Source organism: Eutrigla gurnardus, assembly GCF_963514095.1.
Source record: "Eutrigla gurnardus genome assembly, chromosome: 20".
In the NCBI taxonomy this organism is placed as follows: domain Eukaryota; kingdom Metazoa; phylum Chordata; class Actinopteri; order Perciformes; family Triglidae; genus Eutrigla; species Eutrigla gurnardus.
The window spans coordinates 15,276,975-15,296,597 of record NC_139931.1 but is presented as its reverse complement, the minus strand read 5'-3'; the positions used below and the strand labels follow the sequence as shown (position 1 = coordinate 15,296,597).

The 19,623-nt window shown below is 44.3% G+C and overlaps 2 protein-coding genes and 1 long non-coding RNA gene across 4 annotated transcripts in view; 1 reads left to right on the top strand and 2 right to left on the bottom strand.

Moving 5' to 3' along the window:
• Window positions 1–4,446: 4,446 nt before the first annotated feature.
• Window positions 4,447–19,623, top strand: part of LOC311031311 (epithelial membrane protein 1) — a 155,200-nt gene continuing 140,023 nt past the window's right edge. The window contains exons 1-5 of one of the 2 annotated variants that reach the window (XM_084037548.1): window positions 4,447–4,595; window positions 6,246–6,333; window positions 6,781–6,889; window positions 7,572–7,712; window positions 7,793–7,974. In XM_084037548.1, the coding sequence (XP_083893674.1) occupies window positions 6,256–6,333; window positions 6,781–6,889; window positions 7,572–7,712; window positions 7,793–7,953 (489 nt within the window). In that variant the 5' untranslated portion in view covers window positions 4,447–4,595; window positions 6,246–6,255 and the 3' untranslated portion in view covers window positions 7,954–7,974. Of the gene's footprint in view, window positions 4,596–6,245; window positions 6,334–6,780; window positions 6,890–7,571; window positions 7,713–7,792; window positions 9,037–19,623 lie in introns of those variants that run through there. The other variant, XM_084037547.1, reaches the window with a different exon arrangement.
• gsg1 (germ cell associated 1) lies at window positions 9,165–15,205 on the bottom strand. The gene is made up of 6 exons (XM_084037540.1): window positions 15,013–15,205; window positions 14,254–14,577; window positions 11,367–11,414; window positions 11,112–11,276; window positions 10,923–11,034; window positions 9,165–9,854 (listed from the first exon to the last, which is right to left on the bottom strand). The coding sequence occupies exons 2-6, from the start codon at window positions 14,546–14,548 to the stop codon at window positions 9,389–9,391; spliced, it is 1,086 nt and encodes a 361-aa protein (XP_083893666.1). The 5' UTR covers window positions 14,549–14,577; window positions 15,013–15,205; the 3' UTR covers window positions 9,165–9,388.
• LOC311031316 lies at window positions 16,077–19,558 on the bottom strand. Its single transcript, XR_014599060.1, has 2 exons — window positions 19,431–19,558; window positions 16,077–17,595 (listed from the first exon to the last, which is right to left on the bottom strand). It is a non-coding gene; the product is annotated as an uncharacterized lncRNA (long non-coding RNA).

Sequence of the window (19,623 nt, the reverse complement as noted above, 5' to 3'; positions counted from 1 at the left end):
TAAAGTTGTGTGACGTCGAACATTTGTATCGTTTTGTAGTATAATTTTGCTGAGTGGAAGCATTAATAATTTAAAAAAGAGTGGACCAAATATTGAACCATGTGGAACTCCACATGGAATGGGTATTTGAGACAGTCAATACTTTAAATTAAACTGTGGGTCGTTAGCCCTGGCAGTCTGTTTGTTCGTCCACAACTGAACACTCCAACCTTTAAAAAATGCAATTTAAAAAAACAAAGGCCTTTTGTGTGTCTGTGTGTCTGTGTGTTGTTTCTCAGTGCCTGTGGCAATCTGGCACTCCTTTAGAGAATGATGAGAATGCTTGTTTTATGAGCCATGCGTTTCCGTCTTTTGGAGATGGACGAGGATGAAATACATGTTTGTAAGTATGCAGTGTGGGTATGTGTGTGACTGACATGCCTGTGAAGCAACTTATCATGAAAAATAGACAAAAGAAGACAAAACGAAGCAGCCCGGCGACACGGAAAGTAAGGACAAGGGCGATGGTCGACTATTCCAATTAGCCTGCCAGCCTGAGGTGAGGGTCACAACAGAACAAGCTACAGACACTGGCCTTTGTGTTTGCTCTGCCTCATTCAAAAGAACACTCACATTCAGATGCTTTGAAATTACCTCCGCAAACCCTGTGAAAACACACTCAGGGCTGTTTTTATAATAGGAGTTTAGAAATCTCAGGGCAGGGTGCGACATTGTGTAAGACGGCGAGGGAATGAGCGGAGTGAGACAGTCAACCACAGACAGAGAGCTTTACTATTGTGTAAAGCAGCAGCAGCAGTGACTTGGCTGTGGTCAGGCTCACTCCCCTGGCATGTAGGCACTGGCTTTGTTTCACACAGCCGTGTTGAAATGCTCCTCGCAAACACATAATCAAAGGATTTCGCTATGAGTCAACCAAAAGCTGCAACCTGTCTTGACCTTGTTTGTCCGTTTACGACAATTTCTGATTCTTGGTATTGAGCCGATGCTCTTGCTCGGGGGAATTTTTATCACGTCAAAGGGATGAATGTGGAACATTGGTGACCTTACAAACAACCAGTAATTAAGAATGCAGGACATAGCGCCACATGGGATGCACTCTGATAGAGGAGTGCTTGTTGTCCACAATATGAAATGTCGAAGTGTGTTTCAGCTCTTGAACAGGTCTGCTAATGTACCGCACTGTTGAACTAATGGAACCACCCATCGCCAGCAAACCCTGAGAACGTATTTAAAGGAGTCACCATTAATACTTGTGCACACAGCACTTAGCACCTCAGACAATATCACAACGGTTTGGAGTGATCCTTCCTAACTCTGGTTTTTCCGGTACTGATCAGTCATGGCAGCGCGACAAAGGGCTGTTTGTTGAACCAGCCGCTACGCAATTGGTCTTCTTCGGCTGTGGCACATGGCATGTGATTTATCAGCTTGTGTTTGGATATTAAACAAGAGTGTTGTGGCTAGGCTCCTGCCCCACCCCCTCCTCTGAAACATACAGTTACTCCGAAAATGATATCTGACTGATGCATGACTCATGGCGTTTCCTCTCCCACTAAACCAAGAACTGAGAAAGAAATGCCTGTTTCTTGCATAAGTTTTGTTTTTCTTCTTCTTGGTGAAATAGACAGGAGGGAGCGCCGTTTCGTACTGTAACGTACAATACAAACCGTGGCTCCCCTCACCTGTGAGGTGGGGTTGGACACGCCCAGCGCAGAATCAGGTCCGACCACATTCTCACTTCTCGCTTTTTTTCTCAGTTAGTCGCTCCTGTGTTTTTGCACAATCCGTATCATCCTTATGTCTTGTCTCACAAGCAGGCGGAGGTGAAGATGAATCATTTAAAACAAATGTATTAAAAAGTTCAATTCTGCAGCAAAAAGCATGAAATCCCATGCATGATCCTGGCATGCATGAAGGGAGTAGGCTGCCAGCTTGGGTGGAGCTGTGTGAGTAGACGTAGTGTAGATTTTTGACAAGATTAGCCAACTATAACATCCCAAAGCTGAATTGCAAAATGTCAAACACTGACATTCTTTCTCATGGGGATTTGGGCGCGGCCCTTTAGGATGTTGAGGAGTATGATCAAGGTGTGGAGATTGAAATTCAAACTGTTAACATGAAGGGATGGATACGCGGCAACATGGGTGGTGTATTTACCACCCATCCCATGGCGTGCGATAGTGTTGTCATGGAAATCGGCGGCATGCATGAGTCACGGAGACCCTGAAGCGTTGCCATGGCGGAGTTTGGTTCCCCATTTCAGAGCTGGTGTGATGTGCAGCATTCCAGCTTCATGAGTTCCTCCGTCCACATAAGAAAAAGGTTATTTTCCATGACAACCGCATTAGAATACAAACTATTCGTCTCGCCTCTCACAAAAGGAGAAGACCCTTGGTTTCATTTCGAGGGAGGAAGTCAGGCCATGTGATTTTTTTGTTATGCTTTGTAGTTGCCTTGCTCTAAACTCCTTTCAAGGTCACTGCATGAGCAGGTAAATTATTTCCGAAGCCTGTTATTATCCTGCTGGCTCATACCCGAGGCAGCCTGACGTGATACTGACCAGGTACTCTGCCGAGTCTTGGACTCAGACTTCTATTGGCTCATCTGCGTGATTCTTGACTCACTAGAAGCAAACAAGTGACCTCAGTCCCCCACGCCACACCCATGGTATTTTGGGCTCTCTCTATCTATTTGTGTCCGACTTCCTTGCCTGACTTTTATTAGTGTACCCTCTTTACTATTCTCATACATATATTTTTATGATTTTAGTGAATCATTACAATTTAAAGGCACAGTTCACCCCTAAAATACACATTTTCCTGTCACCTGTAGTGCTATTTATGTATCTGGTTTGTTTTGCTGTGAGCTGCCTAGTTTTGGATGTATCGGCCAATCAGGTTTCACGTATAGGAACTATTTTCTTTGTGTCAACCATATCGACGCATAGAAGGAAGCACACATCGTGGACGAGAGTAAACAAACGGCGTTACATTAGCTAGCTCAGTGGCTAGCAGCATCGAGTGTAGGTGCTTCCCTCTGCTTCTGTTGGAGTCTGCAGTGAACTGTCTCTGTTTGAACACACACTCACACACACACACACACACACACACACACACACACACACACACACACACACACACACACACACACACACACACTCACTCACACACACACTTCTCATTAAGAAAAGCAAGTGAAACTGCATACGTCATTAAATCTCTTTCCATGCTTCCCCTTTAAGTACCATTTCAGTGCATCTTCTACTTCCACCTTAAATGTAAGTGTTTCAGCAGCGTCTACATGCGTACATTTTCTCCAGAAGAAGTAGCTTTTCTAGTTTTTCCAGTACCATCGCTGCACACTGCAGCAAACTCCCCGCCCAAAACCTTTACAACACTTATAAAAAATCAAACCCCTTCGTAAAAACCATAAAAATAAATAAATCTATAAACGCTGTTTCGGTGTGCTTTAACTGCTGTGCTGTGAATCCGTTTTTTTGTTTTTTTTAATTCTCGGTGTGTACGACGTAAACTCATTTTTGGAGCCTGACTTTCTCTGAGGACAGCAGTCAGTAACTCAGCGTGTCTGATCCTTTATGGGGAACTTTTTAGATATGGTGAGCGGTGAGGCTCATTGAAGTCACTCAATGACTAACAGGCAAATGTTGTTATGAGTTATTATGCAACATGTTGTTATTAGATTAAGTGTCAGATAGGGCTGCTAGAAGATTTTTTTCTCAGACTAAACTAAACGCATGTGATCTGCTCAAGAAGCAGATGACTCGGACTCGATGGAATCATTAGGGCCGTGAAACAATGATGCTGAATAAATGAACTAGCAATGTGAAATGTCTCCCTCCTTTGAATTCCTCTCTCATTCCCTCCATGTCTGTCCTCCCTCCGTCCTCTTCTTCCCTCCTTCCCTCTCACTCATGCCATGACTTGCACTCGTTTGCCCCCACCTCCCTCTCCCCTCGCAACCAACAACATTCCTTCATCCTGAAACTCCTTCCTTTGCAACAAAAGCGGGAAAAGAAGGAGGGCGGCGATCTGGAAGAAACACTACTCTTACACTCGTGTTTACACTGAGTCCTGACTGTTTTGTTTACACGCAATGATGGGGTTGTGATTAGAGGTCTGTCGCCATGGCAGCACGCGGAGAATCAGTGTCAATAAATGTTAAATGTTATGGGAGTTCCCACCCCTCAAACACAAACGCCAGTGAGTCATCAGCTTCCCTCCCGGAGAAAATCACCATTGCGGCCGAGTGACAAAAGGCATGAGGCACCAAACACAAAAGGAAAATATGTATCGCCTGCCCACAAAAGTTGTGGAAATAGTGGCGCGCTTCAGCTTTTTTGCATGTGTGTGAAGTGGACAGAAAAAATAGTGGGGGGGCAGAGAGTAGAGTGGGAGGGAAGAGGCAGGGATTGTGTGAGCCAGAGGCTTGTCTGGGTGTGGACTTGAAAAAGAGGGCTGGGTCAAAGTGGGCGGACGGGTAGCTCCTGGTGTTTGTGCATTTAGACTCCGAGTCTGAAATTAGTGTCGTTGAGAGCAGCAGGAATTAGACTTGAAGGGACGCACAGCCATCAAACAGTAAGTCAAAGATTCATCTTGTGCTTTTAAAAAGAAATCCCTCTCTGTGTGTCGTAGACGCTTCGTGGTGTTTTCATGTAGGTTTCTTTCAGGGTATTTTAGATTTTTCTATCAAATGCTGTTGAGGAACAGAGTAAAGGCAGGCGTGTGTGTGTGTGTGTGTGTGTGTGTGTGTGTGTGTGTGCCTCCCACATACCTGTTCACCTTCACAGGTAACTTTGCTATTGAATTACAGTGAGTCCCTCTCTACTGGCCAGGTGTGGCTGCCTCCCAGATGTGTTCGGCTCCTGTAGCAGTGCTAAAGTTTGAGTTTATTAAAAAAGGCTGCTTCCCTGCTTGCTTTTTGGGGGGGGGAAAAGAACTAGCATTCTTAAACCTAGCCTCGACCACACGTATTCAATTTGGCGTAATGGAAAATACACCACAGCCGGGCCAGCAGCAACAGTTGGCCCGTCTTGTTTTCAGGAAAAAGACTTTGGAAGACGTCTGATCAAAGTATTCCACAAGTGTGTTTTGTATTAAAGCGTTTTTTTCCATCCAGAAGTTAGCATTTTCTGGCAGCAGTAGTGTTCTACACGCCTGTATTTGAGCTGTCAGCTTTTCAGCCACAAACGATACCAACATATAAAAAACAATCTGTCACTTCACCGCGCCGTTCTAAGCCGGCGGAAGGTGTCAGGCCGGTGATGCTCCCCGTCCCTCCATGTGTGGTTGCGTGTAAGCAAGCTGGTGTGTGTGTGTGTGTGTGTGTGTGTGTGTGTGGACCCAGCCCTTGACCACTCCTTTACTTACCGTCGAGGGAACCAACACATTCCAGATGCGACTCTTCCTCTGTTCACACCCAGTGCGGCCTCGGTGCTGCTGCATGCAGCCGCAGACGGTTCACACGAGAGTGGGAATGTGTCCGGAAACTGAGCAGGGTCACCTGTAGAGAGGTTGTTGTTGGGGTGTACGGCGTGTAGTGGTCGGGTCGGGCGTGGGCCGGCTAGGCTGCTAGGCTAGCAGGTATGCTCTACAGTTATTTTAAGGAGTGGCGGGGATCTTAGACGCACGAGACAAGCCCAAACTCATCTGCCCGCCATGAACTTCCCCTCCTGAACACACACACACACACACACACACACACACACGCTCTCTCTCTATCTCGCTCTCTCTAGCAACAGTTTCTCTTTTTCTCTTGATTTTGTCTCCAGATCTCTATCTGCACATCAACACCTCTGATTCTAACATGAACATGAGCTCTCCGTCTATTTGCGAGCACTTCACTGGGCGACTGTGAGCTGTAACTCAAAGTAATTAGAAGTTGTGAAGCCACACCCTGTGTGGGTGCCAGGTTTTGGCCCTGCTTTGCTGCTCCGTGTGTGTGTGTGTGTGTGTGTGTGTGTGTGCGTGTGAGTGATGGCTGCCTTTCTGAAACCAGGCAGGAAGTGTGGAGCCTTTGTTATTGGCCACATTTGAGTCTTTCTAGTCTTTCTCACAGAAGCTGCTCCGTGTGTGTGTGTGTGTGTGTGTGTGTGTGTGTGTGTGTGTGTGTGTGTGTGTTTATTGGGTTGAGTACGAGTTGCCCTGCAGTTACATTCATCCTGAATAATAAAAGGTGGAAAGTGGTGTAACAAGTTTCCTCTTGTGCCTCCCTCTCTCTCTCCCCAGCACCGTCATCATGCTGATTCTCCTCGCTGCCATCTTCGTCCTTCACATCATAGGCATCATCCTCCTCCTGGTGGCCACCATTGACAATGTGAGTACCTTTTTGGCTGAGTTGCATTTCCACACACCTGCACAGTGCAGCACTACTTGGACCCCCGCCGTGAGACACGACCGTTCCCGCACAACCCCCGACGTCCTCCCCGCTGGTGTGAAACGGCAGATCTGAGGAGTGATGTGCCTCTCCCAGCATGCTGACAGACACCAAAGATTCAAGGCTCATGAGTGATCGGCTGCTCGCCTCTCGTTCATCACTCCCAGCTCTCATTCCTTCGCAGGGCCACATATTTGACATTTCTGTCTGACAGATAGGTGTTGTCACCGTGTGCCACTGCAGGCGAGGTGTCAGTCAGACACACACACACACGTAAACATGTCAAGTGTTGCAGGGCGAACACACACTCGCCGCCTCCCTCAACGTTTATGCAACAAAGTCGAAAGGTGATTCATAGAGATATTAAAATGCCGTCCTTCCCCTCAGGCCTGGTGGATGACCGAAACCATCTCCACTGACGTGTGGTTCCGGTGGGTACAGACAAGCGGGGTGTGGAACACCACCGACCTCCCCTCAGGATCACACTACCCAACGGGTAAGTCTGCTCAGCAAACCTGTTTCCTTCACTCACATTAGCTTCTTAATAAGAGTTTGCCTACAATGTTTTCATTGATCTCCTGCAATAACTGCATTTCATTCAACCTTTCTCTAAAACATGAATATTTCTTAATTCAAAGTTAAAAAGAGATCTTTTATCATTAAACGAGAGTTGGTTTGGTCGGATCTGATTGGCAGCTGTCATCAAGTTTTCATTCAAACGTTGCTACTTCCTGATTGGTGCATGGAAGTACGTTACATTAGCTTATTCTGTTTCACTACACATTAAAAGCAAAGCTGTAAAGTGAAAAAGAAGTATAGAATCTCATTTTAGAGCCATTTATCCATCATGTTTGCAGTCATCCAAATAAATGATACATTTTTAAGTATATATTAAGTAATGTAGGTACGTCACGGCTCGTGTTTATGTCCTGAACCTCATATGTGATGTATAATGAGCGGCATCGTTACAACTCTGGACCGTCAAAGAGTCGTTGCATCATGAGCGGATGCTTTAAAATCCTAAAACGTTTGGAGTGTTTGAACGTGACCACAGGAACCGTCGGACCGGATTTTCCTAATAAAGTGTCACCGATGTTTCCTGGGTGTGTCGGTGTGATGTGAGGGACACATTCAACACAGCATCTTCATCGTGTTGCTCTCTCTGTCTCCCCCTGCAGATTACCTCCAGGCGGTGCAGGCCAGCTCGGTGCTCGCTTGTATATTCTCCATCCTGGGCATCTTCGTGTTTGTGGCTCAGCTCTTCACCCTCCCAAAGGGACAGAGGTTCACCATCTCCGGCATCTTTCAGCTCCTTGCCTGTGAGTACCAGTGTTTGGTCTGACCCTCCTTCTCTCTGTGTCTTCGCCCTCGCTGATTTCCACGTCTCCTTCCCCTCCAGGCCTCTGCATCATGATCGCAGCCTCCATCTACACGGACCGCTTCCACCTGGACGAGAAGAACGGCTGGTACGGACACTGCTACATCCTGGCGTGGATCTCCTTCGCCCTGACCTTCATCTCCTCCATCACTTACTTTGTGCTACGCAAGAAGACGGCATGAGATGGACACTAGAACCAAACCGTTGGCTGGATCGACTCTTTCAGCTGAAATCTGCATCTTTTTGTCACCTTTTTGGCTTATTTTTTGCCTAATTTGGACATCAGATTTGAGCTGCTAGTGTGCGTTATAGTCGACCTGTCGATCCCCTCAAATACATATTGGTGTTTCATTAAGTCAGCTGTAGGTGTCGGCTTTGGATGTTTCCGCAGTAAAAGGCAGGCTCAATCAATCACACTTGTATTTGAGTGTATTTTCAACCCAGATTTTGGGCTGGATGTCTACAGCATCTAAAGAACAAGAATATTATGATTTAAGATGCTATGATAAATTAAGATCTATCAATATTTCTGGCTTTTAACAAAAGCAGGTTGAAGAGTAAAATCTGTGGTCTTTTTTTGTTGTTATTGTTGAAATGTACGTATGGATATGAGTGTTGGAAGAAAAAGGGGTGAGTTTATGATATTAGTTTATTGTAGTTTTTCCCCGTTATCTGATCGTTACTACATCTATTTTATTTTCATGTATCTGCTCTGGTCTTACTTAGATATAATGTGCCACCAATTAAAATGAATTTAACTACAACGAATGGCGTTGAAAAGTCTATGAACATTAATTTGTGTGTCTCCTGTTACAGACTTGTTTGTAATCTAATGATAAGTGATGATATTAAATATAAAACCTGTAAAATAACACAGCTGAGTTTGTTTTGGAATTATTTGCGATAAGAAGACGGTCCGTTCCAAAAACAAATCAACATTAGAGAGATTCTGAATTCCACTTACCCTTTATATATATATATATATATATATATATATATATATACACATACATATATATATATGAAATGTACTGAAATCCACTAATGAAATATGACTGTTAATCAGCCTTGTTCCTGTAATACCTGCCTCCCTCCCCCCGTGTGACAGAAAGGCAGCTGCCTTGACTCTTAAAGCTAGAATATGTAAATATGTTTGTTTCCCATAATGCTCTGTATGTCTAATGTTTTATTTTTGCTACTGTTATTTCTCATTATGGATGGCAATGACAATGATTTTTACAATATTAAAACTTGATTTTCAACCACTTCTGGATTTTTATTGTTTTATTGTTTTTTTTGTTACTCTTTGTTTTTCATTTGAGGCGTGCAGACAAAACGCAGTGAGATGGAAAACAGCCGGTCTGATAATCAGATTTATTAAAATGTTGTGCATTCGTCAAAACAAGATATGTTCAAATCTGTCCGGGTGCTCCTAAATAATACAGAATACAATGTTGTCCTCTGCATTTACACTTGCTTCTCGATTAGGACTGATTGATTATGATGGAAGCTGATTGTCTGGATCACTGCTCTGTTAATTCAGCCCATAACAAGCATTAAACTGCATTTCCCAGACCGGCCCAGGTCCTGCAGTCCCAGTCTGGGTAGATGCAGTATTCACAGTGGGCTGTAGTACTCCTCTGGCCCGTAACCCTCCTGGTGTCCTGGCAGCTTCAGGTGGATGGAGACAGATGGGCGGGGTGATGGAGACGGAGAGGGGAGGGAGAGGCGGTGGAAGGGGGATGCGGGTGCAGGGTGGGAGGGGGGAGGAGGGAAGGAGTGGGAGTGGGGGAGAGGTAGGGAGTGGGAGTGCGTGAGCCTCGGGGGGGAGTCCACCAACGCCGCCGCGGGGGGCTCGTAGTAGGGGGACAGGTGGGAGATCCTGGGGGGAGACGGGGGACAGGCCGAGGCTACGGCCGGGTTGGCAGCGCTGTAATAAGGCGGCAGGAGCCCCACGAAGTTAAAGCTGCAGGCGTTGAGGGCGGAGCCACGTCTGGGTCCCACCATCAGGACCTTCTTGGTGTAGTTGTTCAGGGTGGAGACCCCCGCCGACATGCAGACCGTGAAGGCGAACCAGGCCATGCTGAGGGAGACAGGGAGAGATCACAGGCGTGTGGTCTGCAGGTGCTGCTGGTGTTGACATACCTGTGTTGATCGGGTGGAACTAAGCATACTGGCTCCATTCAGACTTTGTCTTCAGGGGAAACACAACAAACTTGGAGAAGTGGAAGAGCGTGACTTTCTTTTTCAAAAAGCCAAATCACCCTCAACCCTCAGAACAAAACAGAAATTATTTTATACATTCCGTGGTTTAACACATTCGGTTGAGCGGTTGAGACTCGGAGGAAATTCACATTTCCGACGGCTTCACGCGATACTGTTTGTTTTTCTTTTTGGACTCCTCCCAATGATCTGGTGTGCTTGTAGACACGGACAGAGGTGAACAACAAAAAGAGACAGAGAAACTAGACACCGTCAGACGGAGACAGACATATATATATATATATATATATATATATATATATATATATATATATATATAAACACCTGGCAAAGTGCTCAAAACCGCCGTCACGGCTGGTAATTACAGAGTTCAAAAACAGCCGTAATGCACTGCAGGATGCGTCATATGAAAGAAGTTCTCTTGCTCCTTTTTAAAGACACACAAAAAACAACATTTCATCCAATGCAGCTTTTTTTTTACCACAATATTTTCTGTTTAGTGTTAAGTTGCCAGAGTTGATGAGAGCATTTCTGAATCTCAAACAAAACCTTATTATCTCATTATTTCCCACCGCTGGCAGACCCTCCAGGAGGCTTTTACAGAACTTAGACACGTGGATCAGGAGTTTGCTGTTACTGTGTAGTACAAGACCATTGGTGATCTAATTCCTTTGTCAGGGTCTAAATCACTCGTCCTCATTAATAATGCAGTCGTTGTAACGACGTGAAGAACGTGATTGATGGGTGTTAACTTTTATATTAAACACCGATGGTCCACGTCTGTTTACACACAAAGAGCAGCTGTTTAGTCACTGGATTGTACTTTAGTCACCTGGATTGTGTGGTTTTAGCTCACAGTGTGTGTGTGTGTGTGTGTGTGTGTGTGTGTGTGTGTGTGTGTGTGTGTGTGCGTGTGTGATGAACTCACTAGAATGCCCATGAGTAGCCAAAGCTGCGAGGCTTGAAGTCTTCCGGCCCCATGGAGGCGGTTGTCTGGAACACTTGCATGAACATCATGTGACCCACCATCCCGAGCAGACCTGTGAAAACAGAGGGAGGTAACGTACCGCACAAGGAAACAGGTCATACCGCTTATTCTGAGTAAAAACGGCCGTACCTGCCAGGACGGTGAAGACGGCGGCGAAAGCGTTGAGCAGCTGACCCCAGCGCTGCGTTGAGGGGCAGCAGGCCCGGATACACAACTGCACAGACAGCAGTGTGCAGCTGATGAAAAGCAGACCCACATACAGGAGCTCCAGGGAGAGAGAAAGCCACATCATTGCTGCGGAGGGAGGAGAAGAGGCTGAGCACAGAGACGCGCGGAGGTTTGGATTTTAGACGGAGTGCAGGAGAGCGTGACGAGTCCGTTTACCTTTCTCAGAGCCCGGAGTCAGAGTGTGAAACCCTCGACACTTCTCCACTATCGGAATCAAAAGACAAACGTAAAGTCATGCAATGAGTTAGCTTTACACCGAGGGGGGGAGTGGATGGGGAGGGTCCTCGGGTAAAAACTATCAGCTGTCAGCACTGTTAGCTGCAAGCCGCCGGCTCAGTAGTCGAAATGATCCCAGGCCCCTATTTTTTTTTTTCAACGGGGAAAAAAAAATCTTGGCATCAGCAGAAAACAGGATTTTTTCCATGTCTCGTTTTCATTTCCTTCACTGATTTCAACATGAAAGTATTTTGTTCTCACATGCAGAACGTGTCCGCTCCACCACCGCTAGAAGAACTATTAAAAACGGGAAGAAGAAATAGAAGCAACCTGTTCCTGCAGTCATTTAAGCTTCTTTGTGGCTTGTTTAACAATGTGTCGACACAGCGGTGCCAATAATCAGAGCAGCGGATTTTGCTCGAAGCTATGGCGGCTCTGAAAGCTCAGCACGCAAGAAAACAGATGCAAAGCACAATGAAATGAGGAAAACATTTCTACCACACACTTAAAAAACTGCAATGTGCGAAAACACCAACGTCTTCATTTTGTCATCTTGCAGAGTTTTTTCTCCTAAATGCTGCGCATGTGTCGTCAAATTGGTCAGATTGAGGTAACCGTTTACATAATGTTGGAAAGCGTTGGAGTAAACTGATAGGAGATTATGAGATTATGGGTATTAATCTGGAGGCGCGGGGCTCTCAGCGGCGGTGCTAAATGACACTTGGTCAGTGTGTCAACTGTGGTTTTTAATTTTAGTCAAATTTCAACATAAAAGCTTCTTTGTTTTCATCCCCAGAATGTGTGTGTGTTTGTTTTCCTCCATTGCTGCCATTAAAAAAAAAAATAATAGAATCAACCTGTTTCTGCAGTCAGTTAAGCTTCTTTGTGGCTTGTTTACCAATGTGTTTACATGACAGCTGCAATAATCAGAGTAGCGTATTTGGCTCTAAATTATAGTGGCCCATAAGCTCAACTCCCTGTGACTTAGAAAAACAGATGCTTGCTTTATATTTATTTGCATTGCTTGGGAATTGTGTTTGAGGCATTTGCAGCATGTTTCTCTCTTTGGTTTTCTAAATGTGTTGTCAAAGTGCTCCTTCTTTTGCTTTTGTTTTGTCTTTTTGCATGTGTTTTCCGAAGTTTCGGGACATTAAGAGCTCGGGGCCACGAGATAAATCATTAGCAGTAAATCAAACGCCTCAAGCTATACATTGTTTATGTGAGTTACTATTACTCTTATTCCATAAAGCTGCCAAAAACATCGTAATAGTCAAGAATATAAAATCACTAATTATGATAAGTGTCACTTAAGCCTGCAGTAACAACAATTGGCCACTTGGGGGCAACTGAACAACCTTTTAAAATTGATATAGCTAACATTAGCATACAGTATTTAAGACAAAATTTCAAACATTTGTGGTCTTCTGTCTGTCAATCTGGAGAGTTTGATTCTGATATCAACTCTTCTTTTAGCTCTGATTTTGGTCTCCACCTGCTGCTGGGACTATCAGGATCTTTAGTTTCGATATGCTACGTTCACGTTAGCTAGTCGCTAACGTTGTCTGTTGTCGTTTTTCCACTGAAAACAGTTGCTGGTGAACGTGAATCAAAACAGCAAAATTGCCCAGATTATGGGAGTAACTGGGGTAACTGATTGATGCACGATCGTAAATATCATCACGAGTGACTTGAAAAAGCTGTTTGGCTCACTCTTATGGTAGAGAATTTAGAAATAGAGCCTGATTAATACAAGATACAAAAATAGAATTATTTCTATTTATTTATCCTTTATTCATGCAGGGAGACCTTATGATTTATGATCATGGTATTTTATTTGTTTTTCACTAAAAACGGGCGATTCAGACAATCAAAAAGGCGGGAAAATAGGCAAACACAGGATACAGGTACCTGACACCCCTCTGGTGGATTTCAAATTTGACCACATAACAGTCAAACGTAGATAGAAACAACAACTAGGGACAAAAAAGGAAGGCCGGCCAAATAAAACTAAAGAATAGTATATCAATATTATATCATTATATATAAAAAGCACCAATGAAACTCAATCCTTAAACCGGTCACAAATGGGGCGGTGACAACCCGGCCTGATGTTTGTGAATGCTATTAACCTTGCTCTCCCCGGCTTTCTAATCCATAATTGAGTCATGCTGTTAAAGTCTAAATCTCTGTGAGCACAACACACACTGATGATAATCCTCTTTAGGCTGAGCACGCCCACACACACACACACACACACACACACACACACACACACACACACACACACACACACACACACACACACACACACACACACACACACACACACACACACACACACACACACACACAAATTAACACACCAGAGGCCTCAATTCACATCCCCACCTGGGACTGCCTCTCCTCATGTGACCTACTTCATTGTCTGTCGCACTACTGTAACCTTTGACCTGACTTCCTGCCTGCGAGCCGATCCTCACCTCACCTCGGGAAAATCCTTCCCGATCAGCGCCACGCTTACCAAACCCCTCACAGCGATGCCGATTGTTTACTGTCAGCAGAACTGAGGTGTAGATTTCTTCTCACAAATCCCGTGTTCTCTCATTTATTAATTTTCTCTACCTACTTTAATCCTTTTCAGGGTCACTGGTAACACATACAGGTTTTTTTAATTGTGTGATAGAACCTGAGCAAAGAGCAAATGGAACATATCATAAAAGGGTAATTAAATATAACAAAAGAAGTCATTTAAGAGGCAAGACAATGGAGCGACTTTGGCCTTTGACCTTCCTTCGTGATCAGGTATGTGACATTTCTCCTCTCTCACCCCACGCGTCCGTGTAGATGTCCTCCTCGCAGATGAAGAAGAGGCCCGTGTGGAAGGTGGGGAAGACGAAGCGGTCGTCGCCCGTCTCCCAGGAGAACTGGATGGAGGAGGAGTTGGCGACGCCGGGCACGGGGATGCAGTTGCTGTGCTTGATGGGTGAACAGAGCGGCTTGGGCACCTTCTGCTGGCCCACGCACCAGTAGGAGGACATGAGGGCCATGCCACCCGTGAAGAGGGACACCACCGTCTGGATGAAGGAGAGGTGAGGGGAGCGGATCTGCTGCAGGATCGCCATGGCGGCGGGGGATTAGAGGAGGGCTCGGGCTGGGAGGGACGGAGAGAGACGGACGTGTGCATACTGAGAAACATCACATTCAAAGAGGAACAGCGCATGTTAAAGACAAGGGAATAATGTGACTTTTCCATTGTAAATGTACTTGACTTTTAAGTACACCTCCACTCCCGCACGTCACTAACAGCATCAGCAGCCTGTTCTTAGTTTCCAAGGAGAAGCAGCTCTGCCAAATTGACCAAGTTAGTCAGCGAGGTGTTTGAAAGGGAGGCTTTTTACGGACTAATCATGATTCAAGAAAATGACAGAAAATTAGCACGTCTGGTAAATTGGTGGGAAGGCTGAATCAGAGGGGATATGGGTGAAAATTGCTGCCGGCGTGGAACCTCTGCAGGAGACGGATGCTCAGAACTAAGAACTCGACGTCAAGGAGGGAATTCATTTAGAAAGAGAAAAGAAGTGCTCACCTCCTTCAGCCTCTCTTACGTCGTCCTTTGTCCCCCTTAAAGCGTGGAAGGTGAAAGAAGCATCCGGCCGCCGCTCCTCTACCGGTCCACGGCCCCGCTCACTCCTCATCAGATACTGAGAGAGTGATGGAGGATTTTGGCAGTCAGGCTGACCTCTGTGGGCAGAGTGACTCTCAGGCTTTATGAGCCAACCCCAGTGGTCTCTCTCTCTCTCTCTCTCACACACACTCTTTAATCCATCGGTATAAATCCAGACAACTCTGCTCTCCATCTGTTTTCATTATGATTCCTCGACTCATTCTGATCTATTTCATTCATATCAGCCTCCTCCTCCGCTCTCCTGTAAAAGCAGCAGAGTTCAACATGACCTCGGAGCAGCGAACACATATATGACAGCTGCTCGACTCTGAGAGGTGGTGACTCCACAAGGCCGGGTAATTCAATAGTTCAGAAAGACATAAAACATCACCTTAAACATCATATTCTAAACTGGATGTTGTTTAACAAATTCTTTTCCACACAGTTGACTTTTAATTAATTACTTTTAGCTAAAAAATGTAGACATTTAACTGAAGCCTGAGTGAATTCACAAATTTACACCCGATCACATAAAAATGCCACTGTGACGTTTGAAATTTGGAAAGTTTGCTTTTAACCTTCAGTGACCTTTTCATTTCTACGCAAGTAAAATCAGGCTTTTTGCTTTTGCAATTTCACTGCTCGAGTTTCTTTAAGTCAAATTCCTCAGAGTGAGACACTTTAGTTCAGACAGATGGGCAGAAACACAGAATGGACCTGGTTCCACAGGTTCTGGACTGGAGAAGGCACGTTCATCAGCAGTGTTCTGGATAGGAGTGGAACTGAAAAGGTGGTAAGATGGAACAAGGAAGAGACAGAAATAGAGACGGAGTTGACTCGTGTGCTATAGAGAGGTGACTGAGAATACATGTGAAAGAAATAAAAATAAAGAGGGAGAGAGAGTGGGTAAAAGTGGAAACCGGCGATGGAGGTGAAACAGGTGTTATCTCGGTGCAACTCGAGCATCAGAAATAAGAAGAGGAGCGTACTTGAAGCATTTTTTTAAGTGTATTCATAATTCATATACATATTGACAGGTTTTTTCTAATACAGCATGGTTTTGATAGTGTAACTGTCTTCTTCTCAGCTTGACTTTTTTTTTTTTTTACAAGAATAACAATAAAAAATGATAACGGACAACACCATGTACGACTCACTTTTAAATTTTTATGGCAATGCTTCTTTTGAATCGATTTTGCATCTTCCGTTCAAACCGCCACCGTGTCGCGATTCAGAAGTACTTGGTAAGGCTTGCTCCCATTGGCCAGTACGCTTGGCCAATCACAGCCCTTCACGTGACACCCTCTCCACGGCTTCCAGTTCCAACCATGTCAGTCGAGCGTAACTTCCCGCGTAGAACCCGTGCGATGAAAACCCCTCCGTGTCCCGCCTCCTTCCTGTCAGCACGCTTAAAGATGGCGGACACGCATTAGTCCATAGTGTTATCTCCTCGTCTGTCCTTCTCTTTGCACGTTATGAACATTTGTACTTGAAAAATAAGATTGTGTCCATCGGATTGTTTTTTCATGAATACTATCTGTACCGTAAAAACCCCAGTGATGAAAAATAAGAACACTTTTCAAAAGGACCAAAAATGGAATCAAAGACCAGATATCGGCATATTTTTTTTCAGTTTCTCCCCCCCCACACACACTCACACACACACACACACACACCACTCGCTCGCTCACTCACTCACTCACTCATTTCTCACTCGTACACATGACTTTTGAAAGGCAACAGATGTCCATTCTCCAAGGCAATAATGTCTTTGTGGCAAACTCGACCCTGACATTCCAGACATCACTCTGGCTCCTCCCTCTCCAGGAATGAAAAAATAAATCCAATTCATGTGTTGACTTGAATATAAAGCGAGATACATCCACTTCACTTTCATGAGTAAATACGTGATGAGGATACAAAATTATAATGAGGACTCAAATAATAATTGTGGTCATCCTAATAGCGTAAGATAAAATACTACTTGCGAGAGGATACAAAATTCTCTCCTTTTCTTTTCTGGGGTTGACACCCGACTTGCTCCCGATATAACAAAAAAAACAAAACAGGTAAATTAGAATAAAGCTGGTGATAAACAAGAGTTTTCCACTTTGAGAGTGAAATCTTGAGGGAAAATCAAAGTGAGCCCAGAGAGGAAGTTTTTTTCTTGTTTCTCTACAGAAAAGTTCCTCCATCAGTCTTGATGTCTCATTTTAATTCCACTTCGATCTTTGTAGTTTTTTTTCTTCTTTTACTTGTAGCTCCAATCCTCTGTGTTGCATGTCCGTGTTTTTTCTTTTTCTGCTTTTAAGTAAAGAGCAACAATTCTTTTTAGAAAAAAAAGAGAAAAAAGGATTACGTCCTCCATTGTCTTTTATGTAAATAATGCCGATTCCCGTTGAGAAATTGTACATTCCCTTTTGTTGTCTTGGTCACAGATGCTAGTCCTGTCCTTTCACATTGCGGGTTGCTTCGCAACGGGTCTCACGTCTTCTGTGGTCCAAACTAAGCTCGGAAAGGAACACAAATAAAATCCAGGTTTAGTATGATCAACAAGGGCTGACGCATTCTGTTCCAAAGAATTTCCACACAATTTACTTAAAAAGGTATAATATGCAACAATTTTCTAAAGAACGAAAACATTGTGGAGCACGACCAATTGCAAATGATCAGTATCGGCACCCTGGCTGATAGGTGCAGATAGAAAACATTCTTTTTTTTTTGGTACCATTGTATAGATTCTCCCAGCAGAGTGCACTATAACCTCGGTATTTCATCATACAACAGAGGCCGGGCCAGCAACCTCACTAATGGTCAAAACCATAAACCAGCACAAAAATGATTTACCAACATAAACCACCGACACAGTACACATTAAAAACACCTAATATATAATCAACACTTAAGCTTATGTCATCAGGCCAACTTAATTGAAACACAGCAGCTAATGCAGGTATCAAGGGCAACAATTGAGGATTGAAGGCCATAAAACACGGTGAGGGCCAAGCTCCGCCCTCAGTGAAACGCAGGAGAGGATAGAAACTAGCAAAGTACAGACTCCTGTACAATGGGCTGGAATGAAATGACTACAAATCAATTATGTGTATAATATATTTAGCTTCTTTCAGGCAATGAAAAGGAAAAGGAGAGGTATACGTCTTAGTTTCCATGAGGACGGGCTGAGTGGAAGTGATGGGGGGGGGGGGTCTCTAAGGCGAGGAGAGGTGCGGTGAGGAGGAGTGTGCGAGCAGGAGGATTTTTTCTAAGAACAAGCCAACAAAGAGAGCAGTAGCTATTGTATTGTGGTGTGAAATTAAATTGTCTGAATAGAAAAGGTATAAACAGCCCTGAGGCAACAAATTGGTCCCTATTCACTGAAGGGTCCATTAATGAGAAACCTGCCACATAATGTTTCCCAGATGAAAATGTATTTGTGGTGATCGAATTTGCTGGGCGGTGAGGAGCAGTGAGTTTATCCTGGAGAACTGGCTGCAGAACAGCATTACATTATTTGTTAACAACCCTATTAGGGAAGTTAGATTTTCAGTGATTTCATGTTATGAAACAAAAATTCCCTAACTTACAATTTTGCTTTCAGAAAACGATTATACACAAAATCGTCATACGTATGATGTACAAATATATAAAAATGTCTCCGGACTGGAGAACCGTGTGTTGCATTAACAATAAGTGACCACAAATGGATAGGCAGCTATTTTAGACAAGGGGACGCCAGAGATCAATAAATCAGGATCAATCACCTGATAGGACTGCCCTCATACAGTCTCACCACCGTTGACTTGCTATTTAATATGTGCTTGCCTTGATTGCTAAGCGTGCTGGGAGATTGCAGCTGCTCTTTGCAGATGGAGTGGAGACTCATTCATAGTTAGAAATCACTTCTTCACATTCTCTGGCTCACCTTTTTCATTTGATTTAAACCCTAAAGAGCCCCAAATAGGCACATTCACATAAATAGAGAGGGTCAGAGAAAAAGTCTGTGAGGGACCATTAACATGGCCAACCATTATCACTTTGAATAATAATCTTCATCATATCACACTTTGAAAAGCATTTTCCGTTCACAGTAAGAAATAATTATAATATTTTGCATGGGGATAACAATGCATTTATGAGAACACCGGAATCTTCAGACTAGGTGATGTCAGTTTCAGTTTATTTTTGCTTTCGATAGTCGATTAATGTATAAATGTTAAACCTAACATTAAGACCAACATGCATAACCAGTCAAAATGACTCTCAGTGGAAAACCATTGACATCCTTGCTGCAGACACACACACACACACACACACATACAAACACACAAGTGTAAACTTACAGCTCCCAGACTCCTGTCTCTCTTCTTCTTCCGTGTTTCTCATCAGCCTCTCTCTGACTGCTCCAGGTACACTGACTTGGCTGGCCGGATGGCTCTGGGTAAACTGCATGACGGAGAGAGGAGGAGGAGTGGTGTGAGGGAGCGAAGGACAGAATGAAAATTGTCGGTGAGGAAAGAGATGGAAAGGAAGGAT